At 41.4% G+C, this 21,794-nt stretch overlaps 2 protein-coding genes across 6 annotated transcripts in view; both read left to right on the forward strand.

Moving 5' to 3' along the window:
* The first annotated feature begins 109 nt into the window (after positions 1 to 109).
* LOC128426395 (zinc finger protein 91) lies at positions 110 to 17,615 on the forward strand. Of its 2 annotated transcripts, XM_053413243.1 has the most exons (8): positions 734 to 941; positions 2,430 to 2,632; positions 3,191 to 3,292; positions 3,433 to 3,528; positions 4,425 to 4,535; positions 4,623 to 4,746; positions 6,068 to 6,178; positions 16,456 to 17,615. In XM_053413243.1, the coding sequence occupies exons 1-8, from the start codon at positions 917 to 919 to the stop codon at positions 16,494 to 16,496; spliced, it is 813 nt and encodes a 270-aa protein (XP_053269218.1). In that variant the 5' UTR covers positions 734 to 916; the 3' UTR covers positions 16,497 to 17,615. The 2 variants fall into 2 exon arrangements, with proteins under 2 accessions (XP_053269217.1, XP_053269218.1); XM_053413242.1 differs by lacking the exon at positions 16,456 to 17,615 and having other exon boundaries at positions 110 to 941; positions 6,068 to 11,505.
* A 727-nt stretch (positions 17,616 to 18,342) lies between these two features.
* Positions 18,343 to 21,794, forward strand: part of LOC128426693 (caskin-2) — a 52,286-nt gene continuing 48,834 nt past the window's right edge. For all 4 annotated transcript variants that reach the window (XM_053413717.1, XM_053413719.1, XM_053413718.1 and 1 more), the window contains exon 1: positions 18,343 to 18,434. The gene's annotated coding sequence lies outside the window, so the exon portion shown is untranslated. The remainder of the gene's footprint in view (positions 18,435 to 21,794) is intronic.

Genomic DNA, 21,794 nt, shown 5'->3' on the forward strand with positions numbered 1-21,794 from the left:
ACAGGATGAGCATATGTGTAATGGTGGAAGTTACACATCAAAGGACAAGTGCTCCAGTGGTATGAAACTGTTGTTTAGGAAACGTTAGTTAAAAGGGGTATAAGATGGAATTGAGATTGGACACTGGTCAGGACTGGATTGGATGACATAACTGGGCACTGTGGAACATCTCAGAAAACCCTGAATATCTTTGCAGGTACAAATCAGAGGACATTACCATATAACTTCCGACTCACCAATACGATTAAAGAAGTCTACGTTAAAATTTCACTAACTCATTATCCAACTAATCTCTTAAAATGTTCAAATATTGAACATTATTAGATATTAAAAATTACTTTCTGGACTCAATTGAAGGATTTTACATAATGTAAATGTAATTTAAACTTTTAAAATGTTAAGGATTGAACTGACACTTAAAAAAATAATTTTGCTTTCAGTACGCTCTCATTTATACAATCTCCAATTAACATTACCTCATGTATTCTTGAAATTTAGTTATAACAAATTCTAAACTGAATCTAGGCTATCGACAGACTTACTGACTGCTGATAGACTAAATACATTTGACCATTTTGTATGTATATACGTACTGTTTTATTTTGTCAGCCTAATATTTATTTATCCTCCTGTCTGGTCATGTAGTGGGGATGTGTCACTTCACCAGGTTATTCAGTTTCTTGTAAATGTTTATACAATTTCAAGTTTTAAATAAAGTTGACGTGAAAAAAACAACAGACAACCCGGAACAAAAACAGCGTCGCACCAATAGAGTTTCCGTCACATGATAAAAAATCCTCCTCGATTACTCGACACGGGAGGACACATCACTAATAAAAAACAAAACAAACAACACAGAGAAGAGAAGAGAGATTATCCTTGGCTAAATTAATTATCTCCTCAGCGAATAATCAAGATGGAGGTTAATTCAAAAGGAGAGCGTGAGTAGCCGTTCACCAAGAAACACTCGAAACACTGCTAGCTAGCTACGTAAGCTAACCGTTGAAACTTCAGTCAGTGTCAACATTGTGAGCTTGGTGATTATTAATATCCAGAAACACGCGCCCTCTTGTTTATATCTATAACTTTAAATATATTGTTAGATAACTTAGCAATCATTTTACCCATTCACATGAATTGCTGATATCATTTGTCTGAAACAGATGCCGACATCTCACCACACTGTGATTCCAGTCAGTGGCTCAGCATGGGAGTGATGGCAGAATAGTATTTTATGTATTACCAATGTGAATATAAGTTTTTCTTTGGAGGAAATTCCACAAATCTCCACCATGGACTGCATAGCTTCTTGCTTTTTTCAGGAATCCGAATGAGAATGTTCGTATGTTTAGTAACAATTTATCTCTCAGCCTTAACAGAATTTACAAGAAAGCTACATTTCCAGAAGATTGTTTATAGATATATTGTGTTGAATTCAAAATTACAAACCCCTACTTACTAATTCCTCTAACATCTTACCGTATTACTGTGGAACACATATCTCACAGACCTTATCACCTTTTCGGCTTCACACTTGGCATGTGCATTGAAAATTGCCCAAAGAAGAGCAGGGTCGAATTCGGTGAGATTTGAACATGCAATGCCTTCAGCAGTATTAATAAAATGTATATAATCAATTTAATCAAGTTTCATTTTATTAAATATATTGACTATAAAATCTTCATTGCAGATGAACCAGGTAGGATGAAAACCACGAGCACTCTGCACCATAGATTGTATTAAAAAAGCTCTGCACACAACGTCCAGCACACAAACAATACAAAGGGACAACATAGGTCTGTTTGAGTAAGACTTACTAAGAGTGACTGAACAGGCTCAGACAGAGGCAAAATGCAAAAAGGCAAATATTGAACCAGCAGTTGAAACCTGTTGAGACACTGACAGTAGTTGAAGTGAAAGCTGTGGATGGAGTTAAACTTTTAGCTGCATCTCTCATTGATAATGAAAGTGAGTGTTTGCATATTATGGAAGCTCTGAGTTGTACCTTAGACATCCTTTGAATTTGCCTCATAAAAGAGTGTGTAATGAAATAAAATGAATGTTCCAGTTTGAGGATGTTTAGACAGTATTCAGGTCCAAGTTGTTTGAGTAATGAGTATGTGACCAAGAGTCAGTAGCTCTAGCATGTCTGTAACACTTTCTGCTGTTCAGTGGGCAGATTATTCTAGTTTGTTAATGCTCCAGTTGATATGGTGCCTTTAAAAATAAATAAAAGTAGGATCATTCAAAACTAGAATGTCACTAAGTACTCAGCCAATGCCCAACAGTCCCGTTATGAAACCATATTTCAATTCACTAGATCCAGATTTTTATTTGTATCTGACCCATATATCACAATTATTTCACAGACAAACAAATGAAGGAAATAATCCTTGTTGATAAGATGATGTGCTTACATTTGCGCTCAGGTTCCTGCCCTACTCTCTCTGCTCTGCGCCTCCTGGTCTCTCCCCTTCGGCTGGTCTCGGCAGCTGTCTGGCAGACCATCCAGAAGAAAGTTGTGGCCAATTATGGGATGCTGGAGGAGTTTGTTTCCACGGTCACAGACATCGTCCCGGAGCTGCTCACCACCCGCCAGAAATTCCAACTCACCCTGGGCCTCAGAGCACGTGTGAGAAGGCGCAGTAGCCACTTAACTACTAATATTTACCATATGATACCGGCTGTGATTGGGGCCTTTGAGATTGACTTTAACACAGTGTCTGTTTTATTACTTACAACTGGGAAATTTTTCAAAAACAAATGACCTTTTACACATTGTGGAATTGATCTCGTCAACCACCAGTTCCTCTTGGTCTGCTTTGTCCTTTCAATTCAGGAATGTAACACTTGTTTAATACAAAGCATTAAAAGGTATATCGGGCATCAGGACATCATTTTCCCAAAATGATTACAATGATTGGTTGATATAAATAAGCTGTTTATTGTTTGTCTAACGTTTTTGATTGCAATAGTTAATGAATTACTTCACTATGTGACATCATGATTACATAATTTCTACCATATATGAACTGTAGTTTATGTTTATAGTCTATAAATATAGATGAACATGCAGTAATGCTAAGCTGTGGAGCTAATAGACTCAATCTAAGTCATGGAATTTAGATTTTTGAAAAGAGGTTTGGAGGAAGTGTGTCCTGTAACTGTGATTACATTTGTGTCCTTTTAGCTGATCCTGGAGTTATGTCAGTTTGAAGCAACTGCAGATTTTGCGGCTGTCTGGCCACACCTGGACAGGATGCAGAACCATATCGAGGCATGGCTAGTGGAGGTGAGTTCAATGCGTCTTTATTTCAAAATCAATATAAACACTTTATTGGAAATTAGCTTTTAGAAGTGACCATCCCATTTAAGGTGAATAATGTAATTTGAATGATACCATGGTAAAATATGCTTTTTCATGTCTGGCAGGCTGGAGCCACTAATGAGGAAGTGCCAAACTCAGACTTTGTGGATGTTGTTAAGAACATACTGAAAGATCCAGAGAAGAGGGGAGACTTTTTTCAGGTCAGTGTTATTGTTGAACATGTACAGAACATAGAGTGCAACTAATGTGTGGAAATAACCATCTGCTAGTAGTTTTCCTTATAATAATTATGTAAAAATGTTGTCATCCACTGGAATGGTCACTCATTTTGTTTTGGTAAGTTTCTGATACAGACTTTTATTTTATTTGTAGTTGTAGCAAGACAATAGACTATATATAAAGATGGACGACCATTCTCCACTTCATTCCCACGTTCCAGATATATTCCAAAAAACGAACACTGCTGCTTTGTACCAAAAACATCATTTGGAGCCAGTACCTTCCTTCGACACATGCCCCAGACCAGTCACAAGTCAGTCTCAACTGTCAATCATGACGTTTCATAATAAGCAGTTTTAGGATATCTATAAGTAGATAAGAACAAATTGATTGGAAAAATAGCACTTGATCAAACATCAGTGTGATAAGAAATGTCAAATGACAAACAACATCTTGTAGAAAAATATACTTAAAATGATCCATATACCATCCACTAACACGGAGGAGGCAGGGTTTATGACCTGCACTGAAGCCAGCCACCAGGGGGCAATCAAGAGGCTTTGGCTTCACTTTTGGGTAGCTGTCATGTCCTCCATCTTTATTTATAGTCTCTGATCTCGACATTTCAGTTGATGATCCAACACATTTCAACTAGTGATGAAGAAATTACATGGGATCAATATTCACTGTAAATTAAACCTGTTAGCTGAGAATGTGCATTACTGTCCATACAAGACACTATAGTGTGAGTTACTTAAGCTGGGACACAAACTTTAGTCTCGTGTCTTTCTTATAACCTCTTTTATTTCAGATTTTTAAATGACTGAGTGATTTTTCTGTATGTTTTTAAGTAACGACATTTGTTTTCTTCTTTCAGAACGTTTTCCCTGAAAAGTTTGGTGCGACATTTGATGAAGCACTTCACACCTTGACGTGGCTGCTTCTGTCCCGGCTTGAAAAGCTTCTTCCTCTACAACCGTTCCAACAGGTTCATACTTAACACAACACATACATCACCTTCATAGCTTTGAATATTGCTTCTTTATAGAGGCAACGTTCTTTTCCTTTTTTCCAGGTTTCCTCCATGTTTGATGAGGCATCCCCTGTCCTGGAGGACTGTTTGGAGTCTGTCGCTCAGTACGAGGAGCTCCGAATCGTGCTGCGGTATCAAAAAGACCTCAGCCAACTGGATCACAATGGCAAGTCTTTACAGTTCCTGACTTATGGGTTTACTCAGTTTATCACCCTTGTTTCCACATGTTGTGTGTCAACATTGTAATTTCTGAGAGGACACCCTCACTCAACCTGATACAGATCTTCTATAGAATGATTGGTGTCCATTACAAGTGTAATATGTGGTGCTACGAGAAGTCATTCATGGAGTAGACTGATGTTACAGTATGAATAACCATGTACTTTGTTTGAGTGGGAAAATGTTGCTATGCGAAATACAAATAATTTAGATCATTTATTGATAAACAGGAAATATCATAGGCTTTTCTGCAGCTCAGTTCAATTTCAAACTGTAAAAAAACCTTTGGGAGTGCATCAAATGTTGAACCCTGTACGATTACTGCATCCTAGCTTCAGGTAACCATTAACATGTCAATTAGATTTAAAAAATATATTTTTGACTACTAATTAGTTAATTAAACATGAAAATAATTAAAAAGATGCAAAGTCAACACCTATCTTTTCAGAATCCATATAGCTTTCTTCGAATGCCTCGTTTTGTCAAACCAACATTCATAAAACCAAAAGATATTCAGTATATTAAGATGTATGATGTAGGCTACGTCCACACTAATCCACACATTTAAGCTGTAATATAGATCACTGTTGCTATGGTTGCACCTGCAGGTTGCACCTGCCATCCACACCACTCTAGTAGTTTCCAAGCCAGTAAAGCTGAGAATGTGGACTTGCTGCTGGCCCATTCTTAGTTGAAAACTCTTTTAGTTAGAAACTGGGACTTTTGTTAACCCTGAGACAGTCCCCCATGTGTTCTTCCTACCAGTCACAACTCGACTACGAGTCGTGAGTGCAAAGAGTTGCTAACCCTTACTGTTAGTAACAGAACCACCGCTGCTGCCTGAGTTCTCCATTCACCAGCTTCCAGAAAACTTCCATCAAAGAGTTTACCACTGATATGAAGCTCAAACACTCAACTGGACAGAAAACTAAAACCAAAGTGTGTTAGCATGGATGTAGCCTGAGGCAATTTTAGAAACAGGCGACCTTTGATTAACGTTAATGTTGCTGGATGTGCAAAATCATTTACCATAGCATCTTTAACGTGTTAGATTGTTACTGTTGTGTGTTTGAATTGTTGGGCCTCACCCTTGTTACCGAACATTTAGGTAAATACAAATGTATCTATTAACACAAGTCAAAGTTTTCTATGAAATATGTTTGTTACCTTCTCTGTGAGCTTCACAAGTTAATTACACGTAGCAGAAAGAGTTTAGGATCTTGTGTTTTTTCACTCTTTAATTAAAATGTTGTTTTTTTTCTTTTCAGATGGTTCCCTGGATGGCGCCTGCATTACTTCAGCGCTCAAACTTCCCTCTGCAAAAATAACCGAGACACAGAAAAAAGCACAAGCCAACATCTTGGATTATGTGCTGACAGGTACATCAGATGTGGATGAGGAACATTTAGCGCCGCCTCATACAGCACAGTTAAATACTGACTCATTCACAGAGCATCCCACAAGTGAAATAAAGACTGAAAAAACTAACTGGACTCCTGGGGAAAATGAAACAGGACTAGCTTCTGACGATATTACAAGACGTGAAGAAAATGTTGACCAGCTTCAAAGTCAAGCAGATGATGCAGCTGGAGTAAAACAATGCTGTGTTCAGCTCGAAAGACGTGACACGCCGCAGTCTTGGCAGCTTCGACCTGTCAGACGAAACAGAGGCCTGAAGCTGAAACAGATTCTGCTGAAAGAGAAAAGAGGACTTTGTGACCAGGCCCTCCCGGTCTGCAAACGTTCTTCTAGAAAAGCTAAATCACCCAGCAGGACTCCCCAAGGGGTGTCCGACGATGAGAGTTCAATCCACTCCTCATATATGGCTCCTATCACTAACTGCAGTGAAGATGACTCAGGGTCTTACTACTCAGATGAGGACTCCTTCCATAAGACCACTAGTGGAAGTCCCAGTATGGCTGATTCATACAGAAAATTGGATTCGGACGTCAAAGCTAGCACCTCGAAGAAAGTCCATCAAGTTTACTGCTTTCTCTGCAAGGAGCATGTAGACACAAGCCTGAGGAGTCACATGACAACACACTTTCCTGAAGGCGATTACGCCTGCCCTCGATGCGACAGTAGATTTAAACTCTTCTCATCTTTTGAGATGCACATGCGCAGAACCTGTTATGAGTACGGTAAGCAGCAAGTAGATCCGGAGAAGCCGGACGAAGCGCAGAATCTTTACAAATGTGACAAATGCCAAGAGGCCTTCAGGTTCAAAGTTTCACTGGACAGACACAGACTGACACACGATGAGTTGTACTGCAGTGTGTGTAGGAAGGTGTTACGAGACGCCGCGACACTGGCGAGGCACAAGGTCTCACACACGGCGTTCCAGTGCACCCGGTGTGAGGAGACCTTTACTCTGTTTAAGCCCTTAGTCAGGCATTGTGAAAATATTCATAAAATAAGCAGGCCGTTTAAATGCAACCGCTGTCCCAAAACTTTAACCAGGCTGCGTTTTTTGATCCTACACGAGTGGACGCACACAGGGCACCTACCATTCCAGTGTGCCCGGTGCAGCTGTAGATTCAAGTCGGACGCAGATCTCATTTACCATGAAAGGGTCCACACGAAAGAGAAACCCTTCCGGTGTCCGGAGTGCGGCAAGACTTTCTCCCAGAAGTCCAATCTGTTGCGGCACTTGAATCTCATCCATGATGAGCGTCAAAAGAAGAAGAGACATGCTTGCTCCCAATGCGAGAAATCCTTTAAAGAGAAAGAGGCCCTGAAAAAGCACCAGAGGAGCAAACACTTGAACGAACTATTCCGCCATCCGTTTTCGTACTGTGGAAAGATGCTCTCCACGTCGACACTCGCTCGACATAAATTAATCCAGACGGGAGAGAGACCTTTTAAATGCACCGTGCCCGAATGTGACAAGCTCTTCAGGTCAACCTCTGAAGTGAAGAAGCATGTCCTTATACAACATACGACAGAGAGACCGTATAAATGTGATGTACGTGGAAAGGGCGATGTTACAAGACGTGAGGAAAATGTTAGCCACCTTCAAAGTCAAGCGGATGATGCTGCTGGAGTAAAACAATGCTGTGTTCAGCTCGAAAGACGTGACTTGCCGCAATCTTTGCAGCTTCGACCTGTCAGACGAAACAGAGGCCTGAAGCTGAAACAGATTCTGCTGAAAGAGAAAAGAGGACTTTGTGACCAGGCCCTCCCGGTCTGCAAACCTTCTTCTAGAAAAGCTAAATCACCCAGCAGGGCTCCCCAAGGGGTGTCCGACGATGAGAGTTCAATCCGCTCCTCATATATGGCTCCTATCACTAACTGCAGTGAAGATGACTCAGGGTCTTACTACTCAGATGAGGACTCCTTCCATAAGACCACTAGTGGAAGTCCCAGTATGGCTGATTCATACAGAAAATTGGATTCGGACGTCAAAGCTAGCACCTCGAAGAAAGTCCATCAAGTTTACTGCTTTCTCTGCAAGAAGCATGTAGACACAAGCCTGAGGAGTCACATGACAACACACTTTCCTGAAGGCGATTACGCCTGCCCTCGATGCGACAGTAGATTTAAACTCTTCTCATCTTTTGAGATGCACATGCGCAGAACCTGTTATGAGTACGGTAAGCAGCAAGTAGATCCGGAGAAGCCGGACGAAGCGCAGAATCTTTACAAATGTGACAAATGCCAAGAGGCCTTCAGGTTCAAAGTTTCACTGGACAGACACAGACTGACACACGATGAGTTGTACTGCAGTGTGTGTAGGAAGGTGTTACGAGACGCCGCGACACTGGCGAGGCACAAGGTCTCACACACGGCGTTCCAGTGCACCCGGTGTGAGGAGACCTTTACTCTGTTTAAGCCCTTAGTCAGGCATTGTGAAAATATTCATAAAATAAGCAGGCCGTTTAAATGCAACCGCTGTCCCAAAACTTTACCCAGGTTGCGCTTTTTGATCCTACACGAGTGGACGCACACGGGGCACCTACCATTCCAGTGTGCCCGGTGCAGCTGTAGATTCAAGTCGGACGCAGATCTCATTTACCATGAAAGGGTCCACACGAAAGAGAAACCCTTCCGGTGTCCGGAGTGCGGCAAGACTTTCTCCCAGAAGTCCAATCTGTTGCGGCACTTGAATCTCATCCATGATGAGCGTCAAAAGAAGAAGAGACATGCTTGCTCCCAATGCGAGAAATCCTTTAAAGAGAAAGAGGCCCTGAAAAAGCACCAGAGGAGCAAACACTTGAACGAACTATTCCGCCATCCGTGTTCGTACTGTGGAAAGATGCTCTCCACGTCGACACTCGCTCGACATAAATTAATCCATACGGGAGAGAGACCTTTTAAATGCACCGTGCCCGAATGTGACAAGCTCTTCAGGTCAACCTCTGAAGTGAAGAAGCATGTCCTTATACAACATACGACAGAGAGACCGTATAAATGTGATGTACGTGGAAAGGGCGATGTTACAAGACGTGAAGAAAATGTTAGCCACCTTCAAAGTCAAGCGGATGATGCTTCTGGAGTAAAACAATGCTGTGTTCAGCTCGAAAGACGTGACACGCCGCAATCTTTGCAGCTTCGACCTGTCAGACGAAACAGAGGCCTGAAGCTGAAACAGATTCTGCTGAAAGAGAAAAGAGGACTTTGTGACCAGGCCCTCCCGGTCTGCAAACCTTCTTCTAGAAAAGCTAAATCACCCAGCAGGACTCCCCAAGGGGTGTCCGACGATGAGAGTTCAATCCACTCCTCATATATGGCTCCTATCACTAACTGCAGTGAAGATGACTCAGGGTCTTACTACTCAGATGAGGACTCCTTCCATAAGACCACTAGTGGAAGTCCCAGTATGGCTGATTCATACAGAAAAGTGGATTCGGACGTCAAAGCTAGCACCTCGAAGAAAGTCCATCAAGTTTACTGCTTTCTCTGCAAGAAGCATATAGACACAAGCCTGAGGAGTCACATGAAAACACACTTTCCTGAAGGCGATTACGCCTGCCCTGGATGCGACAGTAGATTTAAACTCTTCTCATCTTTGAAGATGCACGTGCTCAGAACCTGTTATGAGTACGGTAAGCAGCAAGTAGATCCGGAGAAGCCGGACGAAGCGCAGAATCTTTACAAATGTGACAAATGCAAAGAGGCCTTCAGGTTCAAAGTTTCACTAGACAGACACAGACTGACACACGATGAGTTGTACTGCAGTGTGTGTAGGAAGGTGTTACGAGACACCGCGACACTGGCGAGGCACAAGGTCTCACACACGGCGTTCCAGTGCACCCGGTGTGAGGAGACCTTTACTCTGTTTATGCCCTTACTCAGGCATTGTGAAAATGTCCATAAAATAAGCAGGCCGTTTAAATGCAACCGCTGTCCCAAAACTTTAACCAGGCTGCGCTTTTTGATCCTACACGAGTGGACGCACACAGGGCACCTACCATTCCAGTGTGCCCGGTGCAGCTGTAGATTCAAGTCGGACTCAGATCTCGTTTATCACGAAAGGGTCCACACGAAAGAGAAACCATTCCTGTGTCCGGAGTGCGGCAAGACTTTCTCCCTGAACTCCAATCTGTTGCGGCACTTGAATGTCATCCATGATGAGCGTCAAAAGAAGAAGAGACATGCTTGCTCCCAATGCGAGAAATCCTTTAAAGAGAAAGGGGCCCTGAAAAAGCACCAGAGGAGCAAACACTTGAACGAACTATTCCGCCATCCGTGTTCGTACTGTGGAAAGATGCTCTCCACGTCGACACTCGCTCGACATAAATTAATCCATACGGGAGAGAGACCTTTTAAATGCACCGTGCCCGAATGTGACAAGCTCTTCAGGTCAACCTCTGAAGTGAAGAAGCATGTCCTTATACAACATACGACAGAGAGACCGTATAAATGTGATGTATGTGGAAAGGGCTTTATAAAAATGTGTTTTCTCAAAGCGCATGCTAAAATACACTCGGAAGAAAAGCCATTTGTTTGCCACATCTGCGGAAAGGCTTTCCCTAAGCTCTACAGCATGCAGCGACACAAAAAGCTAATACATACAATTGTACCGCATTAACCCTGCATCATAGTTACGCTCAGTAAAACAGTGTATGTATGAAAGGTTCCAAAGTCTGTAGACTACATTCACATATAACATGCAAAGGTTGTTTTATTCCTCGAGACGCTTAATCAGGATTTGGAGAGAGAATTGGAAAGATATAAATGCCGACACCGGAATAAAGATAAACTTGTTTTTTTCTTGATCAATGCGAAATACAGAATTTACTATGAATGAGATGAGTAAATTGAAACGATCGGGTTGGTTATGTTAGCTGGGCTGATGTTTTACACTGCACATGTCTGTAATCATGTGTCAGGCACAGAGTAACACTAACTCAGTGCAGCTCACTTAAACTGCATCTGGCTTGGACCACTCAGACAGAAGCATGTGGCCCAAGCCACGCTCTGATCTGGACACATACCCGGGTGCTGTGTCAGTGGTTCCATCTCCTGGTTAATTTCTCGTCTCAAAACTTGGTTTTTAAAATTAACAGGCTACAGTTGGATGAAAATTGTTATTTGTTAAAAATCTCTGAGACAAATACAAATTAGTAAAAATAAAATGATGATGCTTTCCAGTCTTGAGATAATTTGTAAACAATAAACATACCAGCTAAATATTATAAATGATAAAATATTATTTTAATTTGTTTATTTTAATTAAAAAGCAATATTAAAGGATTAAATGATGCACATTTAGTCAGTAGTGAAGTGTGTGTAAGAGCCCTCGTTGAGTGTGTGTAGATTCTGTTCTACATAAAAACAAAACCTAGAGAAGACATAATGGTAAATTTCAGAATCTTCGTAAAAATTGCATCAGTAGGTTTTAAGAGGACATTTCTTGATGTGTGTCTTGAAATCTAATATGAAGCAAAAGATATTTAAAGCTCTACCAAATGTTCATCTTCTGCTATCTCTTGATCAAATTGATATCAACAGTCCACTAAACCTCATCCTAGAAGTCAGGTCTCTCCTGAACGACTTCTACCTCTGATCAACTTAAGGTGATATAATAATAATTTTATATCCGACACTGCCTGTAAATTCGAGCACATCACATCATAGACATTATGTGCTTATTGACAACTGACAGAGTCAAAGGTACCAAAGCCACTTATTTAGAGTTAGGGTTAGAACAAAGACGAGGACACAGTAGATGGCGGTAACGCACAAACGCTTCAGGAAATCTAACAAAGAAAATGCACACAGCAGCGTAGAAAAATTCTGGGGTCAGCTAACCCTCCGATTTCTACAGTAGCTGATACCACAACTGCGAAGCAGCAACAGGCTGCAAAGCTCAGCTGCAACAAGCTGCAAAAGTCTAGCCTGGATGCCAGACGAACTTAGCCCCGCCCACAACAATTTGGTCGGGCAGTTCGGTCTGGAGTCGCTCCATTGGGAAAAAAATATGGCCCGACCGGGCCAATCAGATTGTCAGGGCGGGCTTTATACGATGATTGACAGATGATCAACGGTAACGTAATCAACCACGTCATCACAGTGCCCTCGGGTTGAATTCGTTTTCAACAAACATGCCTGCCGCTGGCGAGCTGAGATGTGTAGATGCTGCCATTGAGTCTGTTTTAGAAGACATCGACAGCGCATTCATTTTGAAAGAGGAACACAGAACGTGGAGGCGACGCCAAAGCACCGCGCTAATCCCTATCGCCCCGGCGCTAGGCTGTTCACAACGGACACTGAAGCGACGCTGAACCGCCGGGCAGCACTAATAATATCACCCGTTGATCCAGTAGATCGCTGCACGGTTTTGTGCCAGTCACACCGGAGGCTGAAGCACCGCGCTGCACCAAGGCTGCCTCGCGGTGCTTCAGCCTCCGGTGTGACCGGCACAAAGTTTTAACATGGGAGTGGATGGGAGCCAGCTGTTATTTAAGGCTTGGCGCTGCGCTGAAGCGTCCGGTGTGAACCCGGCGTTAGTAAATAACTCACAATGCGTTGCTTAGCATACGTCACATACTACATTGCTCTGATTGGTTGTAGGTCTATCCAATTGAGCGAAGAGGAATTTTACTTCCTGGTCAGTTGAAACACGCCCCATAATTTTTTCCCAATGGAGCGACTCCAGACCGAACTGCCCGACCAAAATGTTGTGGGCGGGGCTAAGTTCGTCTGGCATCCAGGCTAGCAAAAGTCAGCTGCAGCTTACAGAACAAAGCACCCTCCCTCTGCTATTACCCTACAGCCACTGTCTAGAATTTCCAGGGCTAAACCTCAGAAGAGTAAAAAAACAGGCACTTAAACCGTAAGGAGACGAATACCATTCAATGGGCTAACTCCAAGAAGATTGAACAGCAAAAGAAATCTAACCAAGAAAAGCACACAGCAGCTGGCATGAGAGAACCAATTCTGTGGTCAGCATGTCCCCCCATTTCTCCAGTACCTTGGACCACAACTGCTCGGAGGCAACAGGCTGCAAAGGTCAGCTGCAACAAGATGCAAAAGTTAGCTGCAGTTTACAGAACAAAGCAACCTACCTGTGCAATTAATACCAAGCCACTGTCAATATCTGGGTCTAAACCTAAAGAGAGCAACCAAACCCAGGACTTAAAAACTTAAAATGGCATGAGAGGAGAAATGCTAAGGCCAAAAGGCCCACCCTTTTCCAAAGCAGTGAAGAACACCTTAGCTATAATGTTTAGTATGACACAATCGTCTAGGTAAATCTATGGGATATATAAATACAATTAAAAAGAGATCTGATATTTATATCAACAGATATCATCTGTTTTTATTCTTGGATTTATAAATGATTATATGTGCATGCAATTAATTTCTATAGTGACAGTTGGGGAGACCATGTGCGACAACATGCATAGTTGCACACACTAATTGTAAACTATAAAAGGCAAGCACACTCATTCCTCCAAAATGGGTCATAAGGTTATATTATGGATTTAGAAAGGGTGATGAGATTGACAGTGTACAACACAGAATACAAGCAACTCAATGAAGCCAATGAAAATGTATAATAAAGACAGTCCTAGTGTAACTTTAAAATGTTAATAGCATTCTCACTATATTTAATTGAAAACAATCTACTGACTCTGGCACTTGATATCTATTTGTTTTTTAATCAAGATTTGGATGTTTTTAACTTTATGGTACATTCCTCCTTTTACATTTTATTTTAATTTGTATTCGCCAAACAGGAGTAATGACAACATGGAACCATAGACTGTATATAAAGAGCATGGGACTCATGAATCTAAAAGACCCATATCAGCTCCCTGTGTGTGCCAGATTGTTCTTCATTAAGGTCCATGAATTATCCATGAATTGTTTCTCTGGGAATACAGTGAAATTTATGAAATGTTGAGGAAGGTGAAAAAAATCCTGGATCCACCCTGTTCTCCAGATCTGCACCAAGATACTGCATACTTCCTCTAAGTTTTGAGAAAATCTGTTGTTTTGTGTAATCGTTCTTAAAAACATCCACACTGAGGAATGAAGAATTGAACAGGGGTTGAAAAATTTGTGTTGTAACACTCCTGACCAGAAGTGTATTTGAACCCCTGGTAGGGACAGATGTTTTGCATGTTTGCAAAAACATGTTCTCTAAAACAAAGTGTTGTTAATCTTTTTTCAGCCACTCACTTTTAGCATCTTCATCTCTGTTTTGTTTATTGGCGCTATCTAATGTCGTCTTCCCCTTCTTCTTCTTCTTCTTCTTCTGTGGTGAAAATAATCAATAATAATCTACATTCTACTCTAACCATCATAACTCTGCCTGCCATGATCTCTGCTGGATAAAAGGTTAATATGTTGGAGCCATGGCTGAGTACATGCTTCCCCTCTTTCAGAGAATATAATTCTGTACTTTGATAGAGACTGTCTGCTACAGACACATTATCACGATCATATTCCTCGCCAATGTCCATTTCCATCACCTGACTGTTGTTGTACCATCATTAACCTCAAGACGAAGAAGAAGAAGAAGAAGTAGACGAAGAGGAAGAAGAATAAGGACAAGAAGAAGAACAAGAACAAGAAGAAGAGGAAGAACAAGAACCCAGAATTTGTCTACTCATGCCGGCTGCTGTGTGCTTTTCTCTGTTCGATTTCCTGCAGCGTTTGTGCACTACCGCCATCTACTGCCTAGTCTTTGTTTGGTTCATTGTAAATAAGTGGCTTTGATGCCTTTGACTCTGTCAGTTGTCAATGAGCACATATAGTCTTTGATGTCACGTGCTCTATTTGAGAATGGACATGATGTAATGTGCCTCGAGAAAATGTGTTTTGGTGCAATACAAAACAAATGTAATTGAATTTACAGGCAGTGTCGGATATAAATGTATTATTATACCACCTTAAATTGATCAGAGGTAGAAGTCATTCAGGAGAGACCTGACTTCTAGGATGAGGTGTGGCTTGTGTTTAGTGGGTTGTTGATCAATTTGATCAAGTGATACTAGAAGATGGACATTTGGTAGAGCTTCAAATAACTTTTGCTTCACATTAGATGATTTCAAGACACATCCACAACCTACTGATGCAGTTTTTACGAAGATTTAGAAATTCACCAATAGTTTCATCTCTAAGAATTGTTTTTATGTAGAACAGAATCTAAACACACTCAACGAGGGCTCTTACGCATACTTGACTACTGACTAGATGTGTAACATTTAATCCTTTCATATAACGTTTTAATTGAAGAAAAAACAACAAATAATTTCAGACTGCTTTACGACAATTTATTGGTGCATCTTTTTTTTTGCAAATTTGTATTTATGTCTCAGAGATTTTAAACACATGGACATGTTGAGGATGAGAGACTAAATCTTCGACCATCTTTAGGTGTTACATACTGGTGTTTACTTATTAAATGTGTCACATGTTCCATGGTTTTACAGCTACAGCTTTTAATAAAAACCGTTCATCCGATTGTAGCCTGTTAATTATGATTTCAATTTACTCATCTCATTCATAGTAAATTCTGTATTTGGACATTGATCAATACAAAAACAGGTCTATCTGTATTCCGGTGACAGCATTAATATCTTTCCAATCCTCTCTCCAAATCCTGATTTATCAAGGTTCAGCTTTAAAAGCAAAGTGGTACTTTACAAGAAAAAAAAAGAAATATGACAAAAACGCAAAAAATAAAACAACTCAAAATGCAAATACCACACAATGATGTCATGAAAACGCTATTTGGAGTACTGCTGTTCCACAACTATTTTCAACGACATCCTCAATTTCTTACATTGATTGTTCACAGCCCAGCTATACACTAGGTTTGGGCCTAGTTTTGTTGAACTCTGACCAGAGCCTGTTTAGTTGTTTCCCTGTCTGCAGTCTTATGGTGAAGAAAAGGATAATATCTTTTCTCCAGCTCTGGACATAACACACATGAACTGATGACTACCTTCTCATCTTCCTCTTTTAAAGGATCATACATTTTTCCAAGAAAACTTGAGAATTCCATTGCTTTATCTTTCTCACAAACAGGTGGCCTGGATGATCAGCGCTGTGCTGTGGGTACTGCCAGAATGAATGCAGTCTATCTGTCACTCTCAGGAACTGATGAAAGCATGCAGTTCAGTTTGGGTGGAGATCTGATGTTTTAAGTCGATGATATCCCCATTATGTGTATAACTAACTACGTGTTTAAATCTTTCAGCCAACCCTGCATTTGTTCAGCTGTCTGTCGGCCACCTGTGACAGCGGCCTTGACAGAACAAGGCGAGAGCGTATCCGATGCAACTGTGCTAAGTGAATACATGGATGCATTTAACAAAGAACTGACAAGAGAGACTGTTGCATTGGGAAAACACGTAGGAAATGCCAGAACAGAGAATGACAAATCAAAAACAAGAGAATCTAATGTTAACAGAGGTCAAAGACTAGGGGGTAAGATTCCAGCCACTGTTCCACCTGTTGAGTCTTTGGAAGAGGATAAGATGAGTTTAGACTCTTGTGCGGTTAAGGCTCAAGTTGGTTCTTATGTTGAAATGAAGGAAGCTATTGCAACAGAAAACAAGTCCTCTGTTGGACAACGAATAATAGATATTAGAAAGGAAGAGCAGGTCCAGGTATTAGTCAGAGCCGCATATGAAAGTGTTCACAAAGTCTTGACCCCTCGTAAGACCAACAAATGTACAAAAGATGACAGCAAGGTCAGAACCAGCACATTACTGATGAGAGAATGAAAAACCATATATCCAAGGGGATGCTGCTACCTGCACTGTATACACCTGTTGTGATTGCAGCCCAAAGACCACTTAGACAGTACCAACATCCAGAGATGGGAAAACCTTTCAGTAACACCAATGAATGAGGTGTCTGAAAAGGGCCCGCAAGATGTGTCATCCAGCAGGACGTGTCCCACATGTGGTAAAACATACAGTCGTGCATCAGATATGAGAGGGCATCAGAGGACTCAGATACAGGGGAGCAACCTGTACTCTTTCAATTCCAGTATGACCTTTCGAGACGTGTCAAATGTGTGCTGAATAATTGTACCAAAGCCTGTGAACCTCTCAGACAAACACTCAGGAATTTCGTTTCACTTTCTTTAACGTTGTGAGATATTTAAACATTTTATTTTATTGCTCAGAGAATAATTCATGTATCTTGATTTATAAAAAAAATAACAGGAATAGTCAGGGGGCTCATATTTAAGAGTGTGTGTAATTTGTTGCGGATCCAGATACAAATCTAGAGCATTTTAATTTGTGCCATTCGAGTTAAAGTTTTGAAAATGTTAAGGTGATCAAAATAAAACCTGAGAATTGTGTTATCGTGTATATGTTGTTTTAAATAAAAATAGATTTAAGTTAATTGTATAATTGTTGGAAATGCAATAACAGGAGAAGAGAGCATGACATTTGATTATGACTTATATCAGTGCATTTTTAACACCAGCAGATGGCGCTACAAGATAACCACACTTTCTCCGGAGTGGAATTGGCTGCAGGTTCCACGGGGCCTGTGCTTTTTATAAGTAATCCGCCCGTGCAGGGAGACAAACCAATTAATTTTTTCCGAATTGTTGACAAAAACTTTTACGTTCAAATTCCAGAGAGGGTAATTTTCTTGTAGGGTGTTTTTTTGTTCTAAAAGAAATTAATACATGTTTAAAAGAAATTAAAATTAACACGAAAATAAACTTCAAACACTAAATTAGAAGCATTGTATTTTTTTCCCTCTTAACTATTAAAGTTGTTGTGATCTTGTCTGATCCCAGTTATCCAGAAATAGGTTCCGTCAACAAACTGTCAAGATTCGCCGAGGTTATGTAAATTTGCTTTCAAAATAAAAGCCTTAAATGGGTGGCTGGCAACAGTACAATAAGGTTGATGCGCAGTAGTTCCAGAAATTCACAGTCGAAATCTCCGTGCGGATAATTCGCTTATATGCAGACGATGGCATATGACGGACCACAAATGCAATAAGGATAAAACAATGTCAATGAAGGGTTTTAAGATCTTGCAGGAACGTTAATGAGTCGAGCTTTACTTTGACAGTCACTGCCGGATAGTGATCTGAAGTCCCACAGTCCGCTTGACGCCCGCTCCTCGCTCTCGTGCTGTCCGGCGCTGCTTCCCGCAGTGACTCTGATGTCAATGTGTCCGTCGGCACCTGCACCGGCCACAACAGGTGAGAAGCCTTCCATCTCCTCATACACATTCATTCTGAAGTTAAAGCTGAGGGGGAATCGAACCCTGGCTGTAGTTGTACTGTCAGTGGCTCGGTACCGAAAGACGGACGCGTGTTTTGGAGCGGGAGCAGCCTTCTGACAGTTGAGGCCGGCTGACAAGTTTAGCGACGGACCGAGGCGACACGGTCGACACCGCGGACATGGCAGCGGACGAACTTTACAGAGGACCGTGTTCAGGAAAACGCCGAAGTCTTGTGTGTACTTTGCCCAACGCTCGTTCCTAAACTGGTGCCGCCACACCGGCCGAATTTGTGTGGAGCTTCCGTAGTTTTCAACAACTACACTTCAGAGGACAAATATCAAAGCCCCGTCATGTGTTTACAAACAAGAAGTCAAAAGCTAATTTTTTTAATCACCCAAACACAGCACCTCTTTTAACGAACATGTAATTCTCTCACCTCATCTGCCATAATCCCGAGGGGACATGTCGGGAGATCAAGGTGTTGCTTTCGATCTTTTCTTTATTTGGAATATTACGAATTTATTAACAACAGTGGTGATGGCCTCTATGTCTTTTTTGTGGATGTGTTTATTTGCTGACACGCAACATGGGATTAAATTGCTAAAATATGAGATTTTGGGTCTGATATGGTCCGCATGATTGAACAGAGCGTCTCCTCGGTCCCCTTCTTCTCCATCCACCTCTCCCCCCCTCATCTAGGCTCTAAATCCTTTAAGTGAGCCTGTTTTTAACAAATTAGTTGACATTAAAACCCAATTATTGAGAAATGTGCGGAACAAACAGTGGCAGTGAATTGAGTTGCTCCCACTTCTCTCTTTAAATACCTCCTGATTGTGCTTTTTAAGATAAAACCCGACAAAACCCTCCCTTTTTTGAACCCCTTGTTTATGTTCTGTCTGGTGTTGGTGAGGGGCTGCACAACTATGCAGTTGTTTACTGGCTGGCAAGGTGCCTGGCTAGTTTTAGATCATATGTCAGTGCAAAGACACGCGTTTGGAATCTGCTGCTGGGCCACACGGCTGCACGATGACCCCAGTTAGACCTGAGGAATAACTGAACCGAACTGAACTGTCTGTCTTAACAGCCTCAACCGGCCTGGAAGTGGAAAACAGCCTCCTCGTGTTTTTTTGACTTGCAAAGTGGAGCACGGGTTGAAGAAGGGTGTTCACCTGAGTGGGTGTGTCGTGTCTGTTGGGATGACAAAGGGAATAGTAATGCTTTTGAGGATTGCAAAACAAATCCAGTTGAAATTAAGGACTGCTAGGAACAGGACAGACAGTGCTCCTGATCTCCTGTTGCGATTGGAGGCTGTGTGTCTCAGTGACACAGCCCGAGTGATGTTGTCTCACTGCTAGAATCAGACAAAACCCAGAGGGACTGTTTTTCCCCTGCATGAGAAAATGTCTTCTGGTTATTTTGCTTATCGTCAGTGTTGTTTCTCCATCCGTCGTCCCATGCGACTGCGATTTCAGCTGAATTGCTTCTGAAGCAGAAGTCATCTGTGCCTCGCTTTTCCTTCTTTGGAGAGAACAAAAAAACAGATCTTTTCCAAAGACATAAGTTGGCAGAGTGCCAGACACAGCTTGACTGGTAAAAGACGCTTCCTTATATTTCAGGAGGAGTGTTATCAATGGACAGAGTCTTTACTCCTGCCGGGAAGAGTAAGAGATTAGCTGCACACTCCTGAGGGACTGGGCTTCCTGGATCTGAGAAAACAAACAATAGTTGGGGTTGAATTTAAGTCGAAGGCCTGAACCTGACATCAATCATCCATCAAAAAACTCTTTTGATGATCACAATCAGGTCAACACTTCAGCTTGACACTCATGCTGCTGAATGGGCTGCACTGATTGGTGGAAAAAATAACTGTTTGTCATTTGTCAAGTAAAGAGTGACAACAAAGAAAGCATTCTCTGGTTTCAGCTTTTTAAATGGCACGATCTGCTACTTTTCACTTAAGTCATTGTAAATTGAATATCTTGAATATCTTGTTTTGTACTTTTGGTCAGACAAAGGGAAATTTGAGCCTGGCACATCATGTGCTGGAACACCACTATTTACTAACATGTTAAAAACAAAGCCAGTGGCTCCCATGCACTCTTGGGGGGGGGGGGGGGGGGGGGGGGGGGGGGGGGGTCGAGTTGGTTCATAGAGCCATTGCAGATGGAGGTGCACAAGTCGGGGCAAAATCTATATGTCAGCTACAGAATCTGGATCTCAATGAAGAGTCCTTAGCTGCTTATTAAAGATGCTTTCATGCACTAAACTGCGGATAAGCTCCCTGAAAAAAGGGTCTGTATGTTAGACTGGTTGTCCGAGTCAGTAGCTGCAGACATTTTCCAGAGTTTGTCCTTCGGGCCTCCAAGTAAAACCCATGAGTAGAATAATGTCCGGAGGATTCATCTTGAGCAATTAGGCCTGTTATTGATGTTTCTAACATGCAGGATATGTGAAACTGAATAATAATAAAAAAAAAAAATAAAGAGATGAAAAAGATGTGGCATTCATATGGAAGACACTGACAAAGATGTCAACTAGGATTTGGGCCGACGCCAGTGTCGATGTGCTGTGAACAAAAATGTGATCTCCACAGCGGAATTAATACATCATGTCCTGTCCCCTGAATGCTCTACTCAGACGTCCCTTCTCGTCTCAATGCTCTAGAGATTTTTCTGTTGTTGTGAAGATATATGAGTCAGAAAATCTTCTGTTGCTTTCCTCATGTATGAAAACTATGGTGGACAAATCTGGACAATGTCCGGACCAAATTGTCTTGATTTTTTTCAGGAGTTCATGTCTGAAAAACGGCTGAAGCCATCAACATTGATGTTTTCAGGCAGCAGGGGAAGATGAAAACTGAAAAATGGACGTAGGTTTGAGTAAAACAAAAGGGAGAAAAAACCATTCCTTCACTGAGGCCTCATGTGTAGTTTAAGCTTCCAGTGGTTTGACAACTTATTCATTGATTTTAAAAAACAAATAAAAAAATAGATAAATCAATACCTTTGCCCAACTGATACTGAAGTTAGGCAGGTATGATATAGATTTTAATGAATTTAAAGCACCAGAGAGCAGGACATATTTTACATTGTAAAAAGTCAGTTTTCTCTCAAAACACATGTATTATTATGAGACACTTTGTACGACTCGACAATTTTGTGCTACAACGTCTTGTAACTAACTCAAAGTCAGCTGGGACTGGCTCCAGCCCCCCCACCATCCTAAAATGGATAAGCTGTGTGGTTAACGGATTGATGGATGGAACTTTTCTTAACTTTGTTGTTCAGTTGCATATATCGACACTGATGTATCTTAAGAATGTTATCATTGGTCGATA

The sequence above is a fragment of the Pleuronectes platessa genome, chromosome 21 (assembly GCF_947347685.1).
Source record: "Pleuronectes platessa chromosome 21, fPlePla1.1, whole genome shotgun sequence".
NCBI lineage: Eukaryota > Metazoa > Chordata > Actinopteri > Pleuronectiformes > Pleuronectidae > Pleuronectes > Pleuronectes platessa.